At 41.2% G+C, this 22,500-nt stretch overlaps 1 protein-coding gene across 1 annotated transcript in view; it reads left to right on the top strand.

Annotated features, from left to right (window-relative positions):
- LOC308305473 (apoptosis-stimulating of p53 protein 1-like) overlaps positions 1–22,500 on the top strand; it is a gene marked incomplete at its 5' end in the record, with an annotated part of 76,120 nt that overhangs the window by 4,089 nt on the left and 49,531 nt on the right. The window contains 2 exons of the mRNA XM_080750270.1: positions 650–797; positions 4,370–4,477. Of these exons, the coding sequence (XP_080606396.1) occupies positions 650–797; positions 4,370–4,477 (256 nt within the window). The remainder of the gene's footprint in view (positions 1–649; positions 798–4,369; positions 4,478–22,500) is intronic.

Here is a 22,500-nt window from a genome sequence, read left to right as displayed (position 1 = left end):
TGCAATTCATTTCTGATCTATATTGTAACTGTCCAGTCATCGGAAGTGACAACTGGAATCACTGGAATGACAGCTCTTTGTGACGGACAGCTCCCTCTGGAGGCCGGGAGGCTCCATGACACTCACATGAAATACATGGCATTTTAATATGATAACATATCTTTGTTCTTTTTATGCAAGGCTTTCAATACTTACTTTGAAGGTTTATTAGACTTTTGGACAGTAAGAAGATGGAAGCAGAATGTTTTCATTCCATCCTGAAGGTGTATTTTAACCCTGTCATGGTGGTATTTGAACCCTCTCATGGTGGTATTTGAACCCTGTCGTGGTGGTATTTTAACCCTGTCATGGTGGTATTTTAACCCTCTCATGGTGGTATTTTAACCCTCTCATGGTGGTATTTTAACCCTGTCATGGTGGTATTTTAACCCTCTCATGGTGGTATTTGAACCCTGTCGTGGTGGTATTTTAACCCTGTCATGGTGGTATTTTAACCCTCTCATGGTGGTATTTTAACCCTCTCATGGTGGTATTTTAACCCTGTCATGGTGGTATTTTAACCCTCTCATGGTGGTATTTGAACCCTGTCATGGTGGTATTTTAACCCTCTCGTGGTGGTATTTGAACCCTCTCATATTTTAACCCTCAGGTGATCCTGACGGTGTACCTGAACGACAGCCAGCAGATGCTAACGGAGGTGCCGGTAACCGCGGCGACCAGAGTGATTGACGTGGTGGAGTACTGCAGGGAGGTGGGGGAGGGGCCGTGTCACCTGGCCGAGGTGTGGGCGGGGCAAGGTGAGTCATGCTGTTGCCATGGGAACGCTCAACAATACAACAAGAAAATCCTGCTTTAATCATTGAAGCAGAAAAACTCAAAAATCCAAGTTTAATCATTGAAGCAGAAAAACTCAAAAATCCTGGTTTAATCATTGAAAGCAGAAAAACTCAAAAATCCAAGTTTAATCATTGAAGCAGAAAAACTCAAAAATCCTGGTTTAATCATTGAAAGCAGAAAAACTCAAAAATACAAGTTTAATCATTGAAGCAGAAAAACTCAAAAATCCTGCTTTAATCATTGAAGCAGAAAAACTCAAAAATCCTGCTTTAATCATTGAAGCAGAAAAACTCAAAAATCCTGCTTTAATCATTGAAGCAGAAAAACTCAAAAATCCTGCTTTAATCATTGAAGCAGAAAAACTCAAAAATCCAAAAAGCACTGAACTTTAGGCAAAAAAACAAACAAAAAAATCACACCCAATGTGAAGTGAGCGGTGGTCGTGCTTGCATAACGTCTTCAATTGGTAATTGGTGATGTAATACAGGCTACACACACACACACACACACACACACACACACACACACACACACACACACACACACACACACACACACACACACACACACACACACACACACGCGCGCACACACACACACACACACACACACACACACATTGCTATGGCAAAACGCTGAGGAAAAGGACTAGGATATAGGTCTAGGATGTAATTGGTGATGTAATACAGGATACACACACACACACACACACACACACACACACACACACACACACACACACACACACACACACACACACACACACACACACACACACACACACACACACACACACACACACACACACACACACACACACAGGGGCGGCATAGCTCAGGGGTAGAGAAACTGGTATTAGAGCACGAAGGGTATAAATCCCGAAGGGTTCCCAGTTCGAATCCGGGCTCCCCCTGAGTTAATGTCGAAGGGTGCTTGGGCAAGACTCTGAACCCCTAATTGCCTCCGGTGAGTAGGTTGGTGCCTTGCATGGCTTCCTCCGCCACCGGTGTATGAATGTGTGTGTGAATGGGTGAATGTAATGCACAATCTATGTAAAGCGCTTTGGATTAAAAGCGCTATATAAATGCACCATTTACCATTTACCATTTACACACACACACACACATGTTGCTATGGCAAAACGCTGAGGAAAACACATTGCTATGGCAAAACGCTGAGGAAAAGTGGCTACAGACACACGCACAGCCACTCTATGGAGCGTTTTACCACCGCTCAAAAAAAAGTCAAATACATTTGTGGAGTTTAGGGCATTAACGTAAAAGTCGTCAAGTCGACTCAGTCGACTTCATTACACAAGTCGACTCCTATCAGTGAAAGTCGAAAATACTTTCCATTGTGAAAATAGCAGATCTACAAGCTCACAATGCCTCTATATATGGATGCTCTATATAGCATGCTCACCCTAACCCTAACCCTAACCCTAACCCTGATCTACATGCTCACAATGCCTCGCAGCTATTTTAACACTTTCTGCCTCTATATATTTGACAGTTTGGCCAATGTTTAATTTGTCATTTTAGAGGAATTAAAAAGTCCTTAAAGGGGAAGACCACCCATTTTCAATATTGAAATATGTCATTAATATACCTTAGAGGAGTTGTGTGGAAATAGAAAAAAAGTACAATGTGTGATGTCATCAAGTTGTACTTTACAATACAAACCCCAAAATCAATCCTCCAGTTCTAGGCAACACAGAAGAGGGGGAACTTTTTTTTCTATTTCCACACAACTCCTCTAAGGTATATTAATGACACTGTTCAAAATTGAAAATGGGTGGTCTTCCCCTTTAAATTGTCACTTTAGAAATGTGCAGATACCCTCTATACACTTAAACTTTATGTTGGTTTGTTTACTGTTGAGTGAGAAAACAATGTTTCACATTAAGTTAATCATCTGGGGACCCCCCAAAATAATTGGGGGGTCGTGTGTGATGTGATGACATCATCAAACGATAAAGTCGAGGGTTAGGTAAGTCGAGTGGACTTGCAAAAATCACAAGTCGTTAATGCCCTGGTGTAGTTCCACAACCTAGTGAACCTTTAAAGACAAAGGCAGAACTCTGCACCAACTGAACAGTTTAAATAGTGGATAGGCGTGTGACATCATCAACATACCAGGAAGTTATGCAGGAACGCCTACTGAGTGGCAAAAAAACTACTTTCTGGCCTTGACAGCCCAAACATCCAAACATAAAAGTCGGATTGCATTAAACGACGTTAAACTCACTTTGCCACTCAATTTGCCACTCACTTTATGCATGTGCATAAACCCTCTACCAACACATCAAGGCAATCAAACTGAAACAACGCTCAGGTGGAACCACAAACCCAAACTATGACACATGGATCTGTTTGTTGTCTACAACTCCTCCCTAAAACACTTCTAGGCTCATTTTCCTACATATATTGATCCCAAAAGACTGTCCATGGGGTCTATTAGGTCTTATATTGATCCCAAAAGACTGTCCATGGGGTCTATTAGGTCTTATATTGATCCCAAAAGACTGTCCATGGGGTCTATTAGGTAGAAATGCTCCTGTTGTCCAGTTTCCCCAGCAGAACCCAGCAGCTCTCATAGCATAGAATGGAGCCTATAATATAAGCCTATCGCTTTTACACTATTTGTTGAGGTCAAAAGTTATTTATTTTTTCATGAATGTGTTACTAGTTGTCATTACAAACACATCCATGCCTTGGTTGTCCCACACAAGCCACCACAATCTCATAAATCATGTTTTGGGGTGAGCATTCGGCACAACTGCCAATCAAAGTGACTGTACTGGCCAATCACAGGGCATCTTTTCCGGGACTTGGTAAAACACATAACAGCATAACATCTGTTTAGCAGAGTGTGATGGCTTTTGTGGGACAACGATGACATGGATGTGTTTGTAATGACAACTAGTACCACATTCATGAAAAATCACACCCGTGTGAACTGAGCGGTGGTTTACCCACCAACCCCTCCCCCCTTCCCCCCTGTGTGTGTATGTGTGTGTGTGTGTGTGTGTGTGTGTGTGTGTGTGTGTGTGTGTGTGTGCCTGGCCTGGCCTGGCCTGAAAACAGCGCCCCTCCCTTAACATGTGTGGTCATAAAAGGTACTACACCACAGGCTTGAGGCTACATACAGACCCACCCACCCACCCACATACATACAAACAAACATACCTACACACACGGCCACGCTATGGAGACGGTGTGACCACCGCTCAAAAATAAATAACTTTTGACCTCAACAAATAGTGTAAAAGTGATAGGCTTATGGGCTCCACTCTATGCTATGAGAGCTGCTGGGTTCTGCTGGGGAAACTGGACAACAGGAGCATTTCTACCTAATAGACCCCATGGACAGTCTTTATGGATCAATATAAGACCTAATAGACCCCATGGACAGTCTTTATGGATCAATATGAGTAGGAAAATGAGCCTAGAAGTGATTTAGGGAGGAGTTGTTCTTTAAGATCCTCTCCAGGCCGGGTGGCCCGTTCTGAATGAATGTCTGTGTGTCTCAGAGAGGGCGGTCTCTCACAACATCCTGCTGCTGGATTGGTTGAATCGTTGGGGCTCCAGGAGATCAGAGGTCAGATACTACCTGAGACACCATGACCACGCCCCCTACGGTACACACACACACACACACACACACACACACACACACACACACACACACACACACACACACACACACACACACACACACACACACACACACAATTAACACATGTACTGCCTACCCTGGGTTATTCATTATATCAAATCCATGCACTGACTGACTGTACTGCATGTGTTGTAGCAACATATTCCTGCTATTTAATACTACCATTTTAATCGTGTGTGTGTGTGTGTGTGTGTGTGTGTGTGTGTGTGTGTGTGTGTGTGTGTGTGTGTGTGTGTGCAGGCAGCCAGATATTGTTGGATCAGAACCAGACCACTGTAGGACCAGACATCACCCATGACAACAAGGTACACACACACACACACACACACACACACACACACACACACACACACACACACACACACACACACACACACACACACACACAACTTCGTTACTGTACTGTAATGATTTTTCAGTAGTACTTTTTACTTTTATCCGTTACATTTTAACACAAGTATCTGTACTTTTACTCCGCTACATTTTCAAAACAGGCTCGCTACTTTGGTTTTATGTTAATGTTGCGCCGATGCGTGGCAGATCAAACAAGATGATTAGAGCGCTCGATCATCATTCATAGAGGCTGTGGTGACGCTCTGCTGCTGGCCAGAGTGAGAGTCACACTGTGTCAAGTAGGCAAGCACCGGTCTATTTACTTCCTGTACTAGACTAACAAATAAAACTAACCGTATAGCCTACATGATAGCCTAACACCTTATGCTCTTATTTTGAAATCCACGGTTTTCAGAGGAAGTCTGGTTCTACCATCATAACAATGCTGTAAACCATTCATCTCGTCACAGCTTTCAAACATGTCAACACAATTCACGTGGAAATATAACTACTAACTCTATGGATTATAAACACAAGACTTTGACCATGCTGTTCCTGTAATGCACACGCGTTGGAAATGCGTTCTTTTTGAACCTCCGAAGCTTAGGTGAGTCAGTGGCAGTGTTTTTATCTCATGCTGGTTAAAGTGTAGCCCTGAAACGGACTAGATAAAAGTAGTGCTTCTGTCAAGTTCAGTGTGGAAAAAGTGAAATGGTCTGCAGACTGCACAACTGTAGCTTCGGTCATCTTTGCCTCGCAAAAGCCTTTAGCGTGTCTGTGTGTGTGTGTGTGTGTGTGTGTGTGTGTGTGTGTGTGTGTGTGTGTGTGTGTGTGTGCACGCGCGTGTGCGTTCCCTCATGCGCATGCATGTATGCGTGTGTATGAATTGATAGCTTTTATCTACAGTAGGTTTGAACTGTGTTGTTAATCCAGTTTTACATTTAATCATTATGTAATTGTGTTCATTTCCCTGTTTTTATTTTTAGTCTTTATTTGCTGTTTCTTAGAAGCTTTTCTTTCAGTCTGCACTTGTCATATAAAATGTGCTATAATTACATGTGACTTGACACACACACGCGCGTGCGCACGCACACACGCTGGCACGTGCGCTATGGGATCATAACATGCCATGGTATCAGGGAGAGGGCTAATGAAATACATGGTGTGTGTGTGTGTGTGTGTGTGTGTGTGTGTGTGTGTGTGTGTGTGTGTGTGTGTGTGTGTGTGTGGTGTGCGTGCGTGCGTGCGTGTGTGTGTTTGTGTGCGTGTGTGTGTGTGTGTGTGCGCGCGGGCGTGTGCGTGTGTGTGTGTGTGTGTGTGTGTGTGTGTGTGTGTGTGTGTCTATGGGATTAGCCATGGCTCAGTTACAGTGATGATTATAGTTCACGGGCAGAAAACACACACACACACACACACACACACACACACACACACACACACACACACACTCACACACACACACACACACACACACACACACACACACACACACACACACACACACTAGACAGACAGTGAATCATGTGACCTCAGAAAGCCTGTGATGTCATAATGATGTCATCACTAATAGATGTTTTGGTTCAGCAGGCAGTGTGTGTGTGTGTGTGTGTGTGTGTGTGTGTGTGTGTGTGTGTGTGTGTGTGTGTGTGTGTGTGTGTGTGTGTGTGTGTGTGTGTGTGTGTGTGTGGCCCTGAGGTTGACGGCCCTCGAATAGCCTTGTCTTATGTGGAAATAAAGCAAATAAAAGATAGAAGTTATCAAGTCATGTCATTGTATCAACTGGCCGTGGCCCACTGGTTCAGAAGTTTAGTATCCCTGCTCTAGTCCATGGTTTTATGAAGCTTTAGTCCATGGTTTTATGAAGCTCTAGTCCATGGTTTTATGAAGCTCTAGTCCATGGTTTTATGAAGCTCTAGTCCATGGTTTTATGAAGTTTAGTATCCCTGCTCTGGTCCATGTTTTATGAAGTTTAGTATCCCTGCTCTGGTCCATGTTTTATGAAGTTTAGTATCCCTGCTCTGGTCCATGTTTTATGAAGTTCAGCACGGGTGCAGGAAAGGTAGATGGTGATTGATAAATATATTATTTGTAAACAGCAACACCTTCAGTTTACAGTTTACAGTTTAGGCATTTAGCAGATGCTTTTAATCCAAAGCGACTTACAATAAACAGATACAACATCACAATAATAAACAAGATAATAGGTCAGTACATTAACAGCAATATAACAATGTAAATGGATATCTATCTAGAGAAAACACAATATAATCAAAGTTCTAAAGAAACCTAAAAAACAAACAAATGCTAACTGTATGGTCATTGAGTGTTTCAGTAGTGCTAAGGGTTTAGGTGGAGTCTGAAAAGGTGAGTCTTCAGTCCACGGCGAAAGGTAGCGAGTGAGTCCGTTGTACTAAGTGCGACACAGAGTTTATTCCACAACTTGGGAGCCATGAGGGAAAACTGTCTCGGACGAGTGGATTTTTGCCCTGGAGTTTTTAGCGAGGGTTCTGTCAGCATCCCTGTGTTGGCTGATCTAAGTGAACGAGTGGGGGTGTAGGGGTTGATCAGGTTTTGGAGGTATGGAGGAGCCATACCTTTGGCTGCTTTGAAGGTCAGCATCAGTGTTTTGTATTCCATGCGGGCCGCAACCTGGAGCCATTGGAGGCTGCGGAGAAGGGGAGAGACATGTGAGAACTTAGGCTGGTTGAAGACCAGTCGTGCCGCAGCATTTTGGATCAGTTGGAGAGGTTTAAGTGCACATGCCGGGAGACCAGTGAGGAGAGAGTTACAATAGTCAAGTTTTGATATGACAGATGTCTGAATGAGGAGCTGCGCTGCCTCCTGGGTGAGGAAGGGTCTGATTTTACGGATGTTATAGAGTGTGAACCTACAGGACCGGGTGACTGATGCAATGTGTGCCTTGAATGATAGCTGGCTGTCCAGGACCACACCAAGGTTTCTAGCAGTAGGAACTGAAGTCACCAATGCATTATCTATGTAAATAGTGAGATCTTGCATGGGGCAAGACTTAGCTGCAAGAAGAGTAGCTCCGTCTTGTCCTCCTCCTTCTTATTCCCCTATGAGATACACATTAATCCATCACAAAGAGAAAAGACAGGAGAGTGATTCAGAGTGAGAATGGAATGTTTACTGGAGAGAGAGAATTCAAGACAGGTACAGTACAGAAATAATGGTTCAATGGTTCGTGCTCTCTCTGACAAATGATGTTTTGACATGAGTTTATGTATGGTCATTTGGTCAGTCAATGGATGACGTTTCAACAGTTCATAGGATGTTTCTTGTCCACAAGTGGGTTCCATATACGTGGCAAAGAGTTCATAGGTTCCTGAAGGTATGTCCTTCCAGGCTGAGCTGAACCAAAACAATACTCATTGTTTTTGGTACAGGCTCCATGGCAGTAGATAAGGCCTTAGTTCTACCAGACAGAAGTCTGGCCTTTTAAATGCTGCACATGACATTATAGCAGGACACGAGCTGTGCCTTAGGGTCAGGTGGTCAGTTGGTCATCAATATGAAATGATAAAAAGATGATATAAACCACAACAAAATACCTAACAGTGATTTACCAGTTTATCACATGACACGCCCCTATAATATAATTAAAATATAAAGAAAAATATTTATAAACTAAAATCACAAAACCCTCTTCTTTCATCACCTGAATTAAGAGGACTTGATTGATTCACATCAAGAAGGGCCTGTCAGCTCCTTTCATGGCTTCACCCACAATGCAATGCTTTGTTTTCAAGAGTCAGTAGCATTACAAAGAACATGAAAACATGAGACTAACCTAAGACTTTCCCCCACTAATAAAACATAAGACTAACCTAAGACTTTCCCCACTAATAAAACATAAGACTAACCTAAGACTTTCCCCACTAATAAAACATAAGACTAACCTAAGACTTTCCCCACTAATAAAACATAAGACTAACCTAAGACTTTCCCCCACTAATAAAACATAAGACTAACCTAAGACTTCCCCCACTAATAAAACATAAGACTAACCTAAGACTTTCCCCACTAATAAAACATAAGACTAACCTAAGACTTTCCCCCACTAATAAAACATAAGACTAACCTAAAACTTTCCCCACTAATAAAACATAAGACTAACCTAAGACTTTCCCCACTAATAAAACATAACACTAACCTAAGACTTTCCCCACTAATAAAACATAAGACTAACCTAAGACTTTCCCCCACTAATAAAACATAAGACTAACCTAAGACTTTCCCCACTAATAAAACATAAGACTAACCTAAGACTTTCCCCCACTAATAAAACATAAGACTAACCTAAGACTTTCCCCACTAATAAAACATAAGACTAACCTAAGACTTTCCCCACTAATAAAACATAAGACTAACCTAAGACTTTCCCCACTAATAAAACATAAGACTAACCTAAGACTTTCCCCCACTAATAAAACATAACACTAACCTAAGACTTTCCCCACTAATAAAACATAAGACTAACCTAAGACTTTCCCCCACTAATAAAACATAAGACTAACCTAAGACTTTCCCCACTAATAAAACATAAGACTAACCTAAGACTTTCCCCCACTAATAAAACATAAGACTAACCTAAGACTTCCCCCACTAATAAAACATAAGACTAACCTAAGACTTTCCCCCACTAATAAAACATAAGACTAACCTAAGACTTTCCCCACTAATAAAACATAAGACTAACCTAAGACTTTCCCCCACTAATAAAACATAAGACTAACCTAAGACTTTCCCCCACTAATAAAACATAAGACTAACCTAAAACTTTCCCCACTAATAAAACATAACACTAACCTAAGACTTTCCCCCACTAATAAAACATAACACTAACCTAAGACTTTCCCCCACTAATAAAACATAACACTAACCTAAGACTTTCCCCCACTAATAAAACATAAGACTAACCTAAAACTTTCCCCACTAATAAAACATAAGACTAACCTAAGACTTTCCCCCACTAATAAAACATAACACTAACCTAAGACTTTCCCCACTAATAAAACATAACACTAACCTAAGACTTTCCCCCACTAATAAAACATAACACTAACCTAAGACTTTCCCCCACTAATAAAACATAAGACTAACCTAAAACTTTCCCCACTAATAAAACATAAGACTAACCTAAGACTTCCCCCACTAATAAAACATAACACTAACCTAAGACTTTCCCCACTAATAAAACATGAGACTAACCTAAGACTTTCCCCCACTAATAAAACATAAGACTAACCTAAGACTTTCCCCCACTAATAAAACATAAGACTAACCTAAGACTTTCCCCCACTAATAAAACATAAGACTAACCTAAGACTTTCCCCCACTAATAAAACATAAGACTAACCTAAGACTTTCCCCCACTAATAAAACATAAGACTAACCTAAGACTTTCCCCCACTAATAAAACATAAGACTAACCTAAGACTTTCCCCCACTAATAAAACATAAGACTAACCTAAGACTTTCCCCCACTAATAAAACATAAGACTAACCTAAGACTTTCCCCCACTAATAAAACATAAGACTAACCTAAGACTTTCCCCCACTAATAAAACATAAGACTAACCTAAGACTTTCCCCCACTAATAAGACATAAGACTAACCTAAGACTTTCCCCACTAATAAAACATAAGACTAACCTAAGACTTTCCCCACTAATAAAACATAAGACTAACCTAAGACTTTCCCCCACTAATAAAACATAAGACTAACCTAAGACTTTCCCCACTAATAAAACATAAGACTAACCTAAGACTTTCCCCCACTAATAAAACATAAGACTAACCTAAGACTTTCCCCCACTAATAAAACATAAGACTAACCTAAGACTTTCCCCCACTAATAAAACATAAGACTAACCTAAGACTTTCCCCCACTAATAAAACATAAGACTAACCTAAGACTTTCCCCCACTAATAAAACATAAGACTAACCTAAGACTTCCCCCACTAATAAAACATAAGACTAACCTAAGACTTTCCCCACTAATAAAACATAAGACTAACCTAAGACTTTCCCCCACTAATAAAACATAAGACTAACCTAAGACTTTCCCCACTAATAAAACATAAGACTAACCTAAGACTTCCCCCACTAATAAAACATAAGACTAACCTAAGACTTCCCCCACTAATAAAACATAAGACTAACCTAAGACTTTCCCCCACTAATAAAACATAAGACTAACCTAAGACTTTCCCCCACTAATAAATCATAAGACTAACCTAAGACTTTCCCCCACTAATAAAACATAAGACTAACCTAAGACTTTCCCCACTAATAAAACATAAGACTAACCTAAGACTTTCCCCACTAATAAAACATAAGACTAACCTAAGACTTTCCCCCACTAATAAAACATAAGACTAACCTAAGACTTTCCCCACTAATAAAACATAAGACTAACCTAAGACTTTCCCCCACTAATAAAACATAAGACTAACCTAAAACTTTCCCCACTAATAAAACATAAGACTAACCTAAGACTTTCCCCCACTAATAAAACATAAGACTAACCTAAAACTTTCCCCACTAATAAAACATAAGACTAACCTAAGACTTTCCCCCACTAATAAAACATAAGACTAACCTAAGACTTTCCCCCACTAATAAAACATAACACTAACCTAAGACTTTCCCCCACTAATAAAACATAACACTAACCTAAAACTTTCCCCACTAATAAAACATAAGACTAACCTAAAACTTTCCCCACTAATAAAACATAAGACTAACCTAAAACTTTCCCCACTAATAAAACATAAGACTAACCTAAGACTTCCCCCACTAATAAAACATAACACTAACCTAAGACTTTCCCCCACTAATAAAACATAAGACTAACCTAAGACTTTCCCCACTAATAAAACATAAGACTAACCTAAGACTTTCCCCCACTAATAAAACATAAGACTAACCTAAGACTTTCCCCACTAATAAAACATAAGACTAACCTAAGACTTTCCCCCACTAATAAAACATAACACTAACCTAAGACTTTCCCCACTAATAAAACATAAGACTAACCTAAGACTTTCCCCACTAATAAAACATAAGACTAACCTAAGACTTTCCCCCACTAATAAAACATAAGACTAACCTAAGACTTTCCCCCACTAATAAAACATAAGACTAACCTAAGACTTTCCCCCACTAATAAAACATAAGACTAACCTAAGACTTTCCCCCACTAATAAAACATAAGACTAACCTAAGACTTTCCCCCACTAATAAAACATAAGACTAACCTAAGACTTTCCCCCACTAATAAAACATAAGACTAACCTAAGACTTTCCCCCACTAATAAAACATAAGACTAACCTAAGACTTTCCCCCACTAATAAAACATAAGACTAACCTAAGACTTTCCCCCACTAATAAAACATAAGACTAACCTAAGACTTTCCCCCACTAATAAAACATAAGACTAACCTAAGACTTTCCCCCACTAATAAAACACAAGACTAACCTAAGACTTTCCCCACTAATAAAACATAAGACTAACCTAAGACTTTCCCCCACTAATAAAACATAAGACTAACCTAAGACTTTCCCCACTAATAAAACATAAGACTAACCTAAGACTTTCCCCACTAATAAAACATAAGACTAACCTAAGACTTTCCCCCACTAATAAAACATAAGACTAACCTAAGACTTTCCCCCACTAATAAAACATAAGACTAACCTAAGACTTTCCCCACTAATAAAACATAAGACTAACCTAAGACTTTCCCCCACTAATAAAACATAAGACTAACCTAAGACTTTTCCCCACTAATAAAACATAAGACTAACCTAAGACTTTCCCCACTAATAAAACATAAGACTAACCTAAGACTTTCCCCACTAATAAAACATAAGACTAACCTAAGACTTTCCCCCACTAATAAAACATAAGACTAACCTAAGACTTTCCCCCACTAATAAAACATAACACTAACCTAAGACTTTCCCCACTAATAAAACATAACACTAACCTAAGACTTTCCCCCACTAATAAAACATAAGACTAACCTAAGACTTTCCCCCACTAATAAAACATAACACTAACCTAAGACTTCCCCCACTAATAAAACATAAGACTAACCTAAGACTTTCCCCCACTAATAAAACATAAGACTAACCTAAGACTTTCCCCCACTAATAAAACATAAGACTAACCTAAGACTTTCCCCCACTAATAAAACATAAGACTAACCTAAGACTTTCCCCACTAATAAAACATAAGACTAACCTAAGACTTTCCCCCACTAATAAAACATAAGACTAACCTAAGACTTTCCCCCACTAATAAAACATAACACTAACCTAAGACTTTCCCCACTAATAAAACATAAGACTAACCTAAGACTTTCCCCCACTAATAAAACATAAGACTAACCTAAGACTTTCCCCACTAATAAAACATAAGACTAACCTAAGACTTTCCCCCACTAATAAAACATAACACTAACCTAAGACTTCCCCCACTAATAAAACATAAGACTAACCTAAGACTTTCCCCCACTAATAAAACATAACACTAACCTAAGACTTTCCCCACTAATAAAACATAACACTAACCTAAGACTTTCCCCCACTAATAAAACATAACACTAACCTAAGACTTTCCCCACTAATAAAACATAACACTAACCTAAGACTTTCCCCACTAATAAAACATAACACTAACCTAAGACTTTCCCCCACTAATAAAACATAACACTAACCTAAGACTTTCCCCCACTAATAAAACATAAGACTAACCTAAGACTTCCCCCACTAATAAAACATAACACTAACCTAAGACTTTCCCCCACTAATAAAACATAAGACTAACCTAAGACTTTCCCCACTAATAAAACATGAGACTAACCTAAGACTTTCCCCCACTAATAAAACATAAGACTAACCTAAGACTTTCCCCCACTAATAAAACATAAGACTAACCTAAGACTTTCCCCACTAATAAAACATAAGACTAACCTAAGACTTTCCCCACTAATAAAACATAAGACTAACCTAAGACTTTCCCCCACTAATAAAACATAAGACTAACCTAAGACTTTCCCCCACTAATAAAACATAAGACTAACCTAAGACTTTCCCCCACTAATAAAACATAAGACTAACCTAAGACTTTCCCCCACTAATAAAACATAAGACTAACCTAAGACTTTCCCCCACTAATAAAACATAAGACTAACCTAAGACTTTCCCCCACTAATAAAACATAAGACTAACCTAAGACTTTCCCCACTAATAAAACATAAGACTAACCTAAGACTTTCCCCCACTAATAAAACATAAGACTAACCTAAGACTTTCCCCACTAATAAAACATAAGACTAACCTAAGACTTTCCCCACTAATAAAACATAAGACTAACCTAAGACTTTCCCCCACTAATAAAACATAAGACTAACCTAAGACTTTCCCCCACTAATAAAACATAAGACTAACCTAAGACTTTCCCCACTAATAAAACATAAGACTAACCTAAGACTTTCCCCCACTAATAAAACATAAGACTAACCTAAGACTTTCCCCACTAATAAAACATAAGACTAACCTAAGACTTTCCCCCACTAATAAAACATAAGACTAACCTAAGACTTTCCCCCACTAATAAAACATAAGACTAACCTAAGACTTTCCCCACTAATAAAACATAACACTAACCTAAGACTTTCCCCCACTAATAAAACATAAGACTAACCTAAGACTTTCCCCCACTAATAAAACATAACACTAACCTAAGACTTCCCCCACTAATAAAACATAACACTAACCTAAGACTTTCCCCCACTAATAAAACATAAGACTAACCTAAGACTTTCCCCCACTAATAAAACATAAGACTAACCTAAGACTTTCCCCCACTAATAAAACATAAGACTAACCTAAGACTTTCCCCACTAATAAAACATAAGACTAACCTAAGACTTTCCCCCACTAATAAAACATAAGACTAACCTAAGACTTTCCCCCACTAATAAAACATAAGACTAACCTAAGACTTTCCCCACTAATAAAACATAACACTAACCTAAGACTTTCCCCCACTAATAAAACATAAGACTAACCTAAGACTTTCCCCACTAATAAAACATAAGACTAACCTAAGACTTTCCCCCACTAATAAAACATAACACTAACCTAAGACTTCCCCCACTAATAAAACATAAGACTAACCTAAGACTTTCCCCCACTAATAAAACATAACACTAACCTAAGACTTTCCCCACTAATAAAACATAACACTAACCTAAGACTTTCCCCACTAATAAAACATAACACTAACCTAAGACTTTCCCCACTAATAAAACATAACACTAACCTAAGACTTTCCCCCACTAATAAAACATAACACTAACCTAAGACTTTCCCCCACTAATAAAACATAAGACTAACCTAAGACTTCCCCCACTAATAAAACATAACACTAACCTAAGACTTTCCCCCACTAATAAAACATAAGACTAACCTAAGACTTCCCCCACTAATAAAACATGAGACTAACCTAAGACTTTCCCCCACTAATAAAACATAAGACTAACCTAAGACTTTCCCCCACTAATAAAACATAAGACTAACCTAAGACTTTCCCCACTAATAAAACATAAGACTAACCTAAGACTTTCCCCACTAATAAAACATAAGACTAACCTAAGACTTTCCCCCACTAATAAAACATAAGACTAACCTAAGACTTTCCCCCACTAATAAAACATAAGACTAACCTAAGACTTTCCCCCACTAATAAAACATAAGACTAACCTAAGACTTTCCCCCACTAATAAATCATAAGACTAACCTAAGACTTTTCCCCACTAATAAAACATAAGACTAACCTAAGACTTTCCCCACTAATAAAACATAAGACTAACCTAAGACTTTCCCCACTAATAAAACATAAGACTAACCTAAGACTTTCCCCCACTAATAAAACATAAGACTAACCTAAGACTTTCCCCCACTAATAAAACATAAGACTAACCTAAGACTTTCCCCCACTAATAAAACATAAGACTAACCTAAGACTTTCCCCCACTAATAAAACATAAGACTAACCTAAGACTTTCCCCCACTAATAAAACATAAGACTAACCTAAGACTTTCCCCACTAATAAAACATAAGACTAACCTAAGACTTTCCCCACTAATAAAACATAAGACTAATCTAAGACTTTCCCCCACTAGTTCCAATGTCTCTGTGTTTGTAACAGCAATGAAAACATAAGACTAACCCAGTGTTTCTCAACCTTTTTTCTGCATGAGCACACTTTTCATGTCCCAAGAATCCATGGGCACACCAACATAATACGGGGGTGTAAATATTGTCACTGTCGTGAAGAAACCTCGTATCTCCAAGTTTAAAATGTCTACGTTTCTTTGCAAAGTAAAGCCCTGCTTCATCATACAAGGCTGTCGCACAACAGTAGTGAAAACAGCAGATCTACAAGCACACAACGCCTCGCACCGCAAGGCGTTGTAGATCTTCGGCTGTTTTCACTAGTAGATCGGCTGTTTTCACTATAGTTCAAATCATTTTTAAATTGATAAATACAATACTGACTTTCAAGCAGTTTCAAGGGGCACACTTGACCCTTCTCAGGGGCACACCAAAGGTCCCCAGGCACAGTGGTTGAGAAACACTGGTCTAACCTAAGACTTTCCCCCACTATTTCACAGTTCTCTGTCTTTGGATCAGCAGTGGCGCTGATCCAAAGCTCCCTCTGGTACAATGTTTCTGTTTCTGGGAGGGTAGATCATGTTGAGATGGTCATTTTAAAAGTAGCTCTCAATCAAATAGGTATGGGCACCCCTGCTGTGTGTGTGTGTGTGTGTGTGTTTGTGTGTGTGTGTGTGTGTGTGTGTGTGTGTGTGTGTGTGTGTGTGTTGTGTGTGTGTGTGTGTGTGTGTGTGTGTGTGTGTGTGTGTGTGTGTGTGGTCATAGTGAAGGTATTAACAGTCTCATGACATAACCAACCAACCAGGCTAAGAGGATTGAGTCGGGCAGCCAAACAGACTCCGCCCCCTTCTAACTCTCCCTCCGTCAATACACTCGTCTACCCGTGAGTGTGGCTTCATCCCTCGTTCCTGTGCAGTGTGTGTGTGTGTGTGTGTGTGTGTGTGTGTGTGTGTGTGTGTGTGTGTGTGTGTGTGTGTGTGTGTGTGTGTCCTCGGTAGATGGATGTGCGTCCATGAAAGAAGGGAAAGAGAGAGAGAGAGAGTGGTCAAGTGGGGTAAGTTGAGGGGATTTCTGTGTGTGTGTGTGTGTGTGTGTGTGTGTGTGTGTGTGTGTGTGTGTGTGTGTGTGTGTGTGTGTGTGTGTGTGATGGGAGACTCTTCTCCCTTCTCTAAAACACCCTGGACAAACTTTGAACTCCCGTCTCTTGCTCAGTGTTCTGGTACTTCTGGGTCCTGTATTGTATTGTATTGTATTGTATGGTATGGTATGGTATGGTATGGTATGGTATGGTATGGTATTGTATTGTATTATAGTTATAGTTCTGGGTACACATACTTTACGTCATGTATGTGTAATGTATCCACCCTCTGTTGGTATGAGCCAATAGAGGGCTGCACATGTTGGTATGAGCCAATAGAGGGCTGCACATAGCATGAAGTGAATGGCAAATCGAGTGGCAAAGTGAGTCTAACATCGTCTAATGCAATAGGACAAGACTTTTCTGTTTGGATGTATGGGCTGTCAAGACCAGAAAGTAGTTTTCTGTGTGGATGTATGGGCTGTCAAGGCCTAAAGTAGTTTTCTGTGTGGATGTATGGGCTGTCAAGGCCAGAAAGTAGTTTTCTGTGTGGATGTATGGGCTGTCAAGACCAGAAAGTAGTTTTCTGTGTGGATGTATGGGCTGTCAAGGCCTAAAGTAGTTTTCTGTGTGGATGTATGGGCTGTCAAGGCCTAAAGTAGTTTTCTGTTTGGATGTATGGGCTTTCAAGACCAGAAAGTAGTTTTCTGTGTGGATGTATGGGCTGTCAAGACCAGAAAGTAGTTTTCTGTTTGGATGTATGGGCTGTCAAGGCCAGAAAGTAGTTTTCTGTTTGGATGTATGGGCTGTCAAGACCAGAAAGTAGTTTTCTGTTTGGATGTATGGGCTGTCAAGACCAGAAAGTAGTTTTCTGTTTGGATGTTTGGCCTGTCAAGACCAGAATGTAGTTTTCTGTTTGGATGTTTGGGCTGTCAAGACCAGAAAGTAGTTTTCTGTTTGGATGTATGGGCTGTCAAGACCAGGAAGTAGTTTTCTGTGTGGATGTATGGGCTGTCAAGGCCAGAAAGTAGTTTTCTGTGTGGATGTATGGGCCGTCAAGGCCAGAAAGTAGTTTTCTGTGTGGATGTTTGGGCTGTCAAGACCAGAAAGTAGTTTTCTGTGTGGATGTATGGGCCGTCAAGACCAGAAAGTAGTTTTCTGTTTGGATGTATGGGCCGTCAAGGCCAGAAAGTAGTTTTCTGTTTGGATGTTTGGGCTGTCAAGACCAGAAAGTAGTTTTCTGTTTGGATGTATGGGCTGTCAAGACAAAGAAAGAAAGAAGGGAAAGAGAGAGAGAGAGTGGTCAAGTGGGGTAAGTTGAGGGGATTTCTGTGTGTGTGTGTGTGTGTGTGTGTGTGTGTGTGTGTGTGTGTGTGTGTGTGTGTGTGTGTGTGTGTGTGTGTGTGTGTGTGTGTGTGTGATGGGAGACTCTTCTCCCTTCTCTAAAACACCCTGGACAAACTTTGAACTCCCGTCTCTTGCTCAGTGTTCTGGTACTTCTGGGTCCTGTATTGTATTGTATTGTATTGTATTGTATTGTATTGTATTGTATTGTATTGTATGGTATGGTATGGTATGGTATGGTATGGTATTGTATTGTATTATAGTTATAGTTCTGGGTACACATACTTTACGTCATGTATGTGTAATGTATCCACCCTCTGTTGGTATGAGCCAATAGGGCTGCACATGTTGGTATGAGCCAATAGAGGGCTGCACATAGCATGAAGTGAATGGCAAATCGAGTGGCAAAGTGAGTCTAACATCGTCTAATGCAATAGGACAAGACTTTTCTGTTTGGATGTATGGGCTGTCAAGACCAGAAAGTAGTTTTCTGTGTGGATGTATGGGCTGTCAAGGCCTAAAGTAGTTTTCTGTGTGGATGTATGGGCTGTCAAGGCCATAAAGTAGTTTCTGTGTGGATGTATGGGCTGTCAAGACCAGAAAGTAGTTTTCTGTGTGGATGTATGGGCTGTCAAGGCCTAAAGTAGTTTTCTGTGTGGATGTATGGGCTGTCAAGGCCAGAAAGTAGTTTTCTGTTTGGATGTATGGGCTGTCAAGGCCTAAAGTAGTTTTCTGTGTGGATGTTTGGGCTGTCAAGGCCTAAAGTAGTTTTCTGTGTGGATGTATGGGCTGTCAAGGCCTAAAGTAGTTTTCTGTTTGGATGTATGGGCTTTCAAGACCAGAAAGTAGACTAGTTTTCTGTGTGGATGTATGGGCTGTCAAGGCCAGAAAGTAGTTTTCTGTTTGGATGTATGGGCTGTCAAGACCAGAAAGTAGTTTTCTGTTTGGATGTTTGGCCTGTCAAGACCAGAATGTAGTTTTCTGTTTGGATGTTTGGGCTGTCAAGACCAGAAAGTAGTTTTCTGTTTGGATGTATGGGCTGTCAAGACCAGGAAGTAGTTTTCTGTGTGGATGTATGGGCTGTCAAGGCCAGAAAGTAGTTTTCTGTGTGGATGTATGGGCCGTCAAGGCCAGAAAGTAGTTTTCTGTGTGGATGTTTGGGCTGTCAAGACCAGAAAGTAGTTTTCTGTGTGGATGTATGGGCCGTCAAGGCCAGAAAGTAGTTTTCTGTGTGGATGTTTGGGCTGTCAAGACCAGAAAGTAGTTTTCTGTGTGGATGTATGGGCCGTCAAGGCCAGAAAGTAGTTTTCTGTGTGGATGTTTGGGCTGTCAAGACCAGAAAGTAGTTTTCTGTGTGGATGTTTGGGCTGTCAAGACCAGAAAGTAGTTTTCTGTGTGGATGTATGGGCTGTCAAGATCAGAAAGTAGTTTTTTGCCTCTCAGTAGGCGTTACTGCATAACTTCTGGGTATGATGATGATGTCACGCACATACCCTCTACAGATCTACAGACTTGGGAAACTTCCGTCTGGACTTCAAGCAACTCTGACTTCAGAAGGCTGACTTTTCTCTATTATAAATCCTTGTTTTGAGTGGTCTCCTGTAATATTGTAATAGTTTTAACAAAACATGATTTGGAATAATTCACTGAATGTCCAAAGTATCTGGAATATATGAAAGTTTCAAGAAAAATATCAAAAGTTTAAAGAAAACGTACTTTTACACATTTTCTTTAGAAGGATCTGTATAGGAGAAGGGAAGTAAGGTCACAGGATGTTTGTTTTGGCCCGGATTATTGCGACCGTAGGTCGCACTTACTACAGAAAGCTCCACCAGGTGTCCGTGCGTCAGTCCGTCACACGTCACACGTCACACTTTTGCCCTGCTCATATCTCCGCAACCGTTGCCCCGATCCATGCCAGATTTTGCACACCCACTCCTTGCCTGCCAAACTACAACCTCCAAGGACCCCCGGAGCTCCAGGGACCCCCAGGTCCCTGGGGGACCCCCAGATGTAAAAAATGACCAAATGTGCAAAAATGACCAAATGACCACCCCAACGGGGCTGCTCACGGGGAATTCCCGGGGACCACCGACTCCTTGTGCTCCAGAACGGATGCAAAAGTGGTGGCGCCCCCAGTGGAGGACCCCCTGCCACTGCAGCGCACATAAAATGCCCTAACTTGGCCTAGGAGCCACCGGGAGAGCCGGGGCCGGTACCTATTCGTCCACCTCGGCGGCGCGGAGACCCCACCCCTCATTTCTCACATGGCCCTCTTCTAGCGCCACCATGAGGCCGATTCTTGCAAAACACATTTTTGGACACTGCTCCTCCAATTTTTGCCCTAAAATCACTCAACTCGGTACACAGTATGTCTACACTCATGTCATCAACATGGATCCGTCCACATTTTTTGGGGACACTGCTCCCTACTCTTTGTGTATATCTGGAATATATGAAAGTTTCAAGAAAAATATCAAAAGTTTAAAGAAAACGTACTTTTACACATTTTCTTTAGAAGGATCTGTATAGGAGAAGGGAAGTAAGGTCACAGGATGTTTGTTTTGGCCCGGATTATTGCGACCGTAGGTCGCACTTACTACAGTCCTCCAGGGCCTGAACATCGACGATGGACCCTTCACAATCAGCGAGCTCGCCAGGGCAAAATCCACCCTAAGAGAGGGAAAGAGTGCTGGGCCGGATGGCATACCCCCAGAGGTCTTGAAGAACTGCGACCTAGACAACCTCATCCTAGACTTTTGCAACAATGCTCTACAGCACAACAAGCAACCTGAAATATGGTCTCTGTCTAATATCATCCCGGTGCCTAAAGCTGGAGACCTCTCAAAGCCAGACAACTACAGAGGCATCAGCCTGACATGTATCACTGCTAAGGTCTTCAACCGAATGATACTGAACAGGATACGGCATGCCATCGACCCTCACCTGAGAGAGAACCAAAATGGTTTTCGAGAGGAGAGAACAACCGTAGCACAGATCCTGGCATTAAGGAGATTAATAGAGGAGGTGAAAAAGAACAACCTAGCAGCTGTACTGTGCTTCATTGACTTCAAAAAGGCTTTTGATTCTATCCACAGAAGCAAGATGGTGAAGATCCTTGAGGCCTACAATGTCCCTCCCAACATTCTCCGGGCTATCGAGACCATGTACGCAAAAACAAGGGCCAAAGTGGTGACCCCAGATGGCAGCAGTGAGGTGTTTGACATCCGAGCTGGGGTAATGCAAGGAGACACCCTAGCCCCCTACCTCTTCATCATAGTTCTAGATTATGCGCTCAGGAAAGCCATAGGGGGACGGGAACAAGAGCTTGGCTTCACGCTAACACCAAGGAGGTCAAGACGGCATCCCGCAGTAGTTCTGACAGACCTGGACTATGCGGACGACATCAGCCTGCTCTCCGACAGCATGGAACAAGCACAAGAACTCCTGAACAGGGTGGAGATAGAGTGTGCCAAAGTTGGTCTCAGGCTAAACGCTAAGAAAACTGAGGTTATCACCTATAACCTACCTGATCACTCACCTCTGACAACAACAGAAGGAGCTGTGTTGAAGGAAGTCAAGGACTTCAAGTACCTGGGCGCATGGGTCGACTCGACTGAGAAAGACCTTAAAGTAAGGAAGGCACTCGCTTGGAGGGCCCTGAACGGCATGAACAGTGTATGGAACTCTAACCTCCCCCGCCAAATCAAACTTAGCTTCTTCTTTGCAACGGTGGAGTCTGTTCTCCTCTATGGCAGTGAATGCTGGACCCTGAAGCCAACCCTGCAGAAGTCTCTAGACGGGTGCTACACTAGAATGTTGCGTGCAGTACTCAACATCAACAGGAGTGCACATGTTACAAACGAGAGCCTGTATGAGGGAATACCAAAGGTAAGCGAGAAAATTGCCACCAGAAGAATGAGACTAGCAGGACACTGCCAAAGACACCAGGAGCTTCCAGCCAGCAAATTGGTACTGTGGGAGCCAACACACGGGCACCGGCCGCGAGGACGTCCC

The sequence above is a fragment of the Nannobrachium achirus genome, assembly GCF_963921795.1.
Source record: "Nannobrachium achirus genome assembly, chromosome: 20".
Classification (NCBI taxonomy): domain Eukaryota; kingdom Metazoa; phylum Chordata; class Actinopteri; order Myctophiformes; family Myctophidae; genus Nannobrachium; species Nannobrachium achirus.
This window is presented reverse-complemented; position numbering and strand designations above follow the sequence as displayed.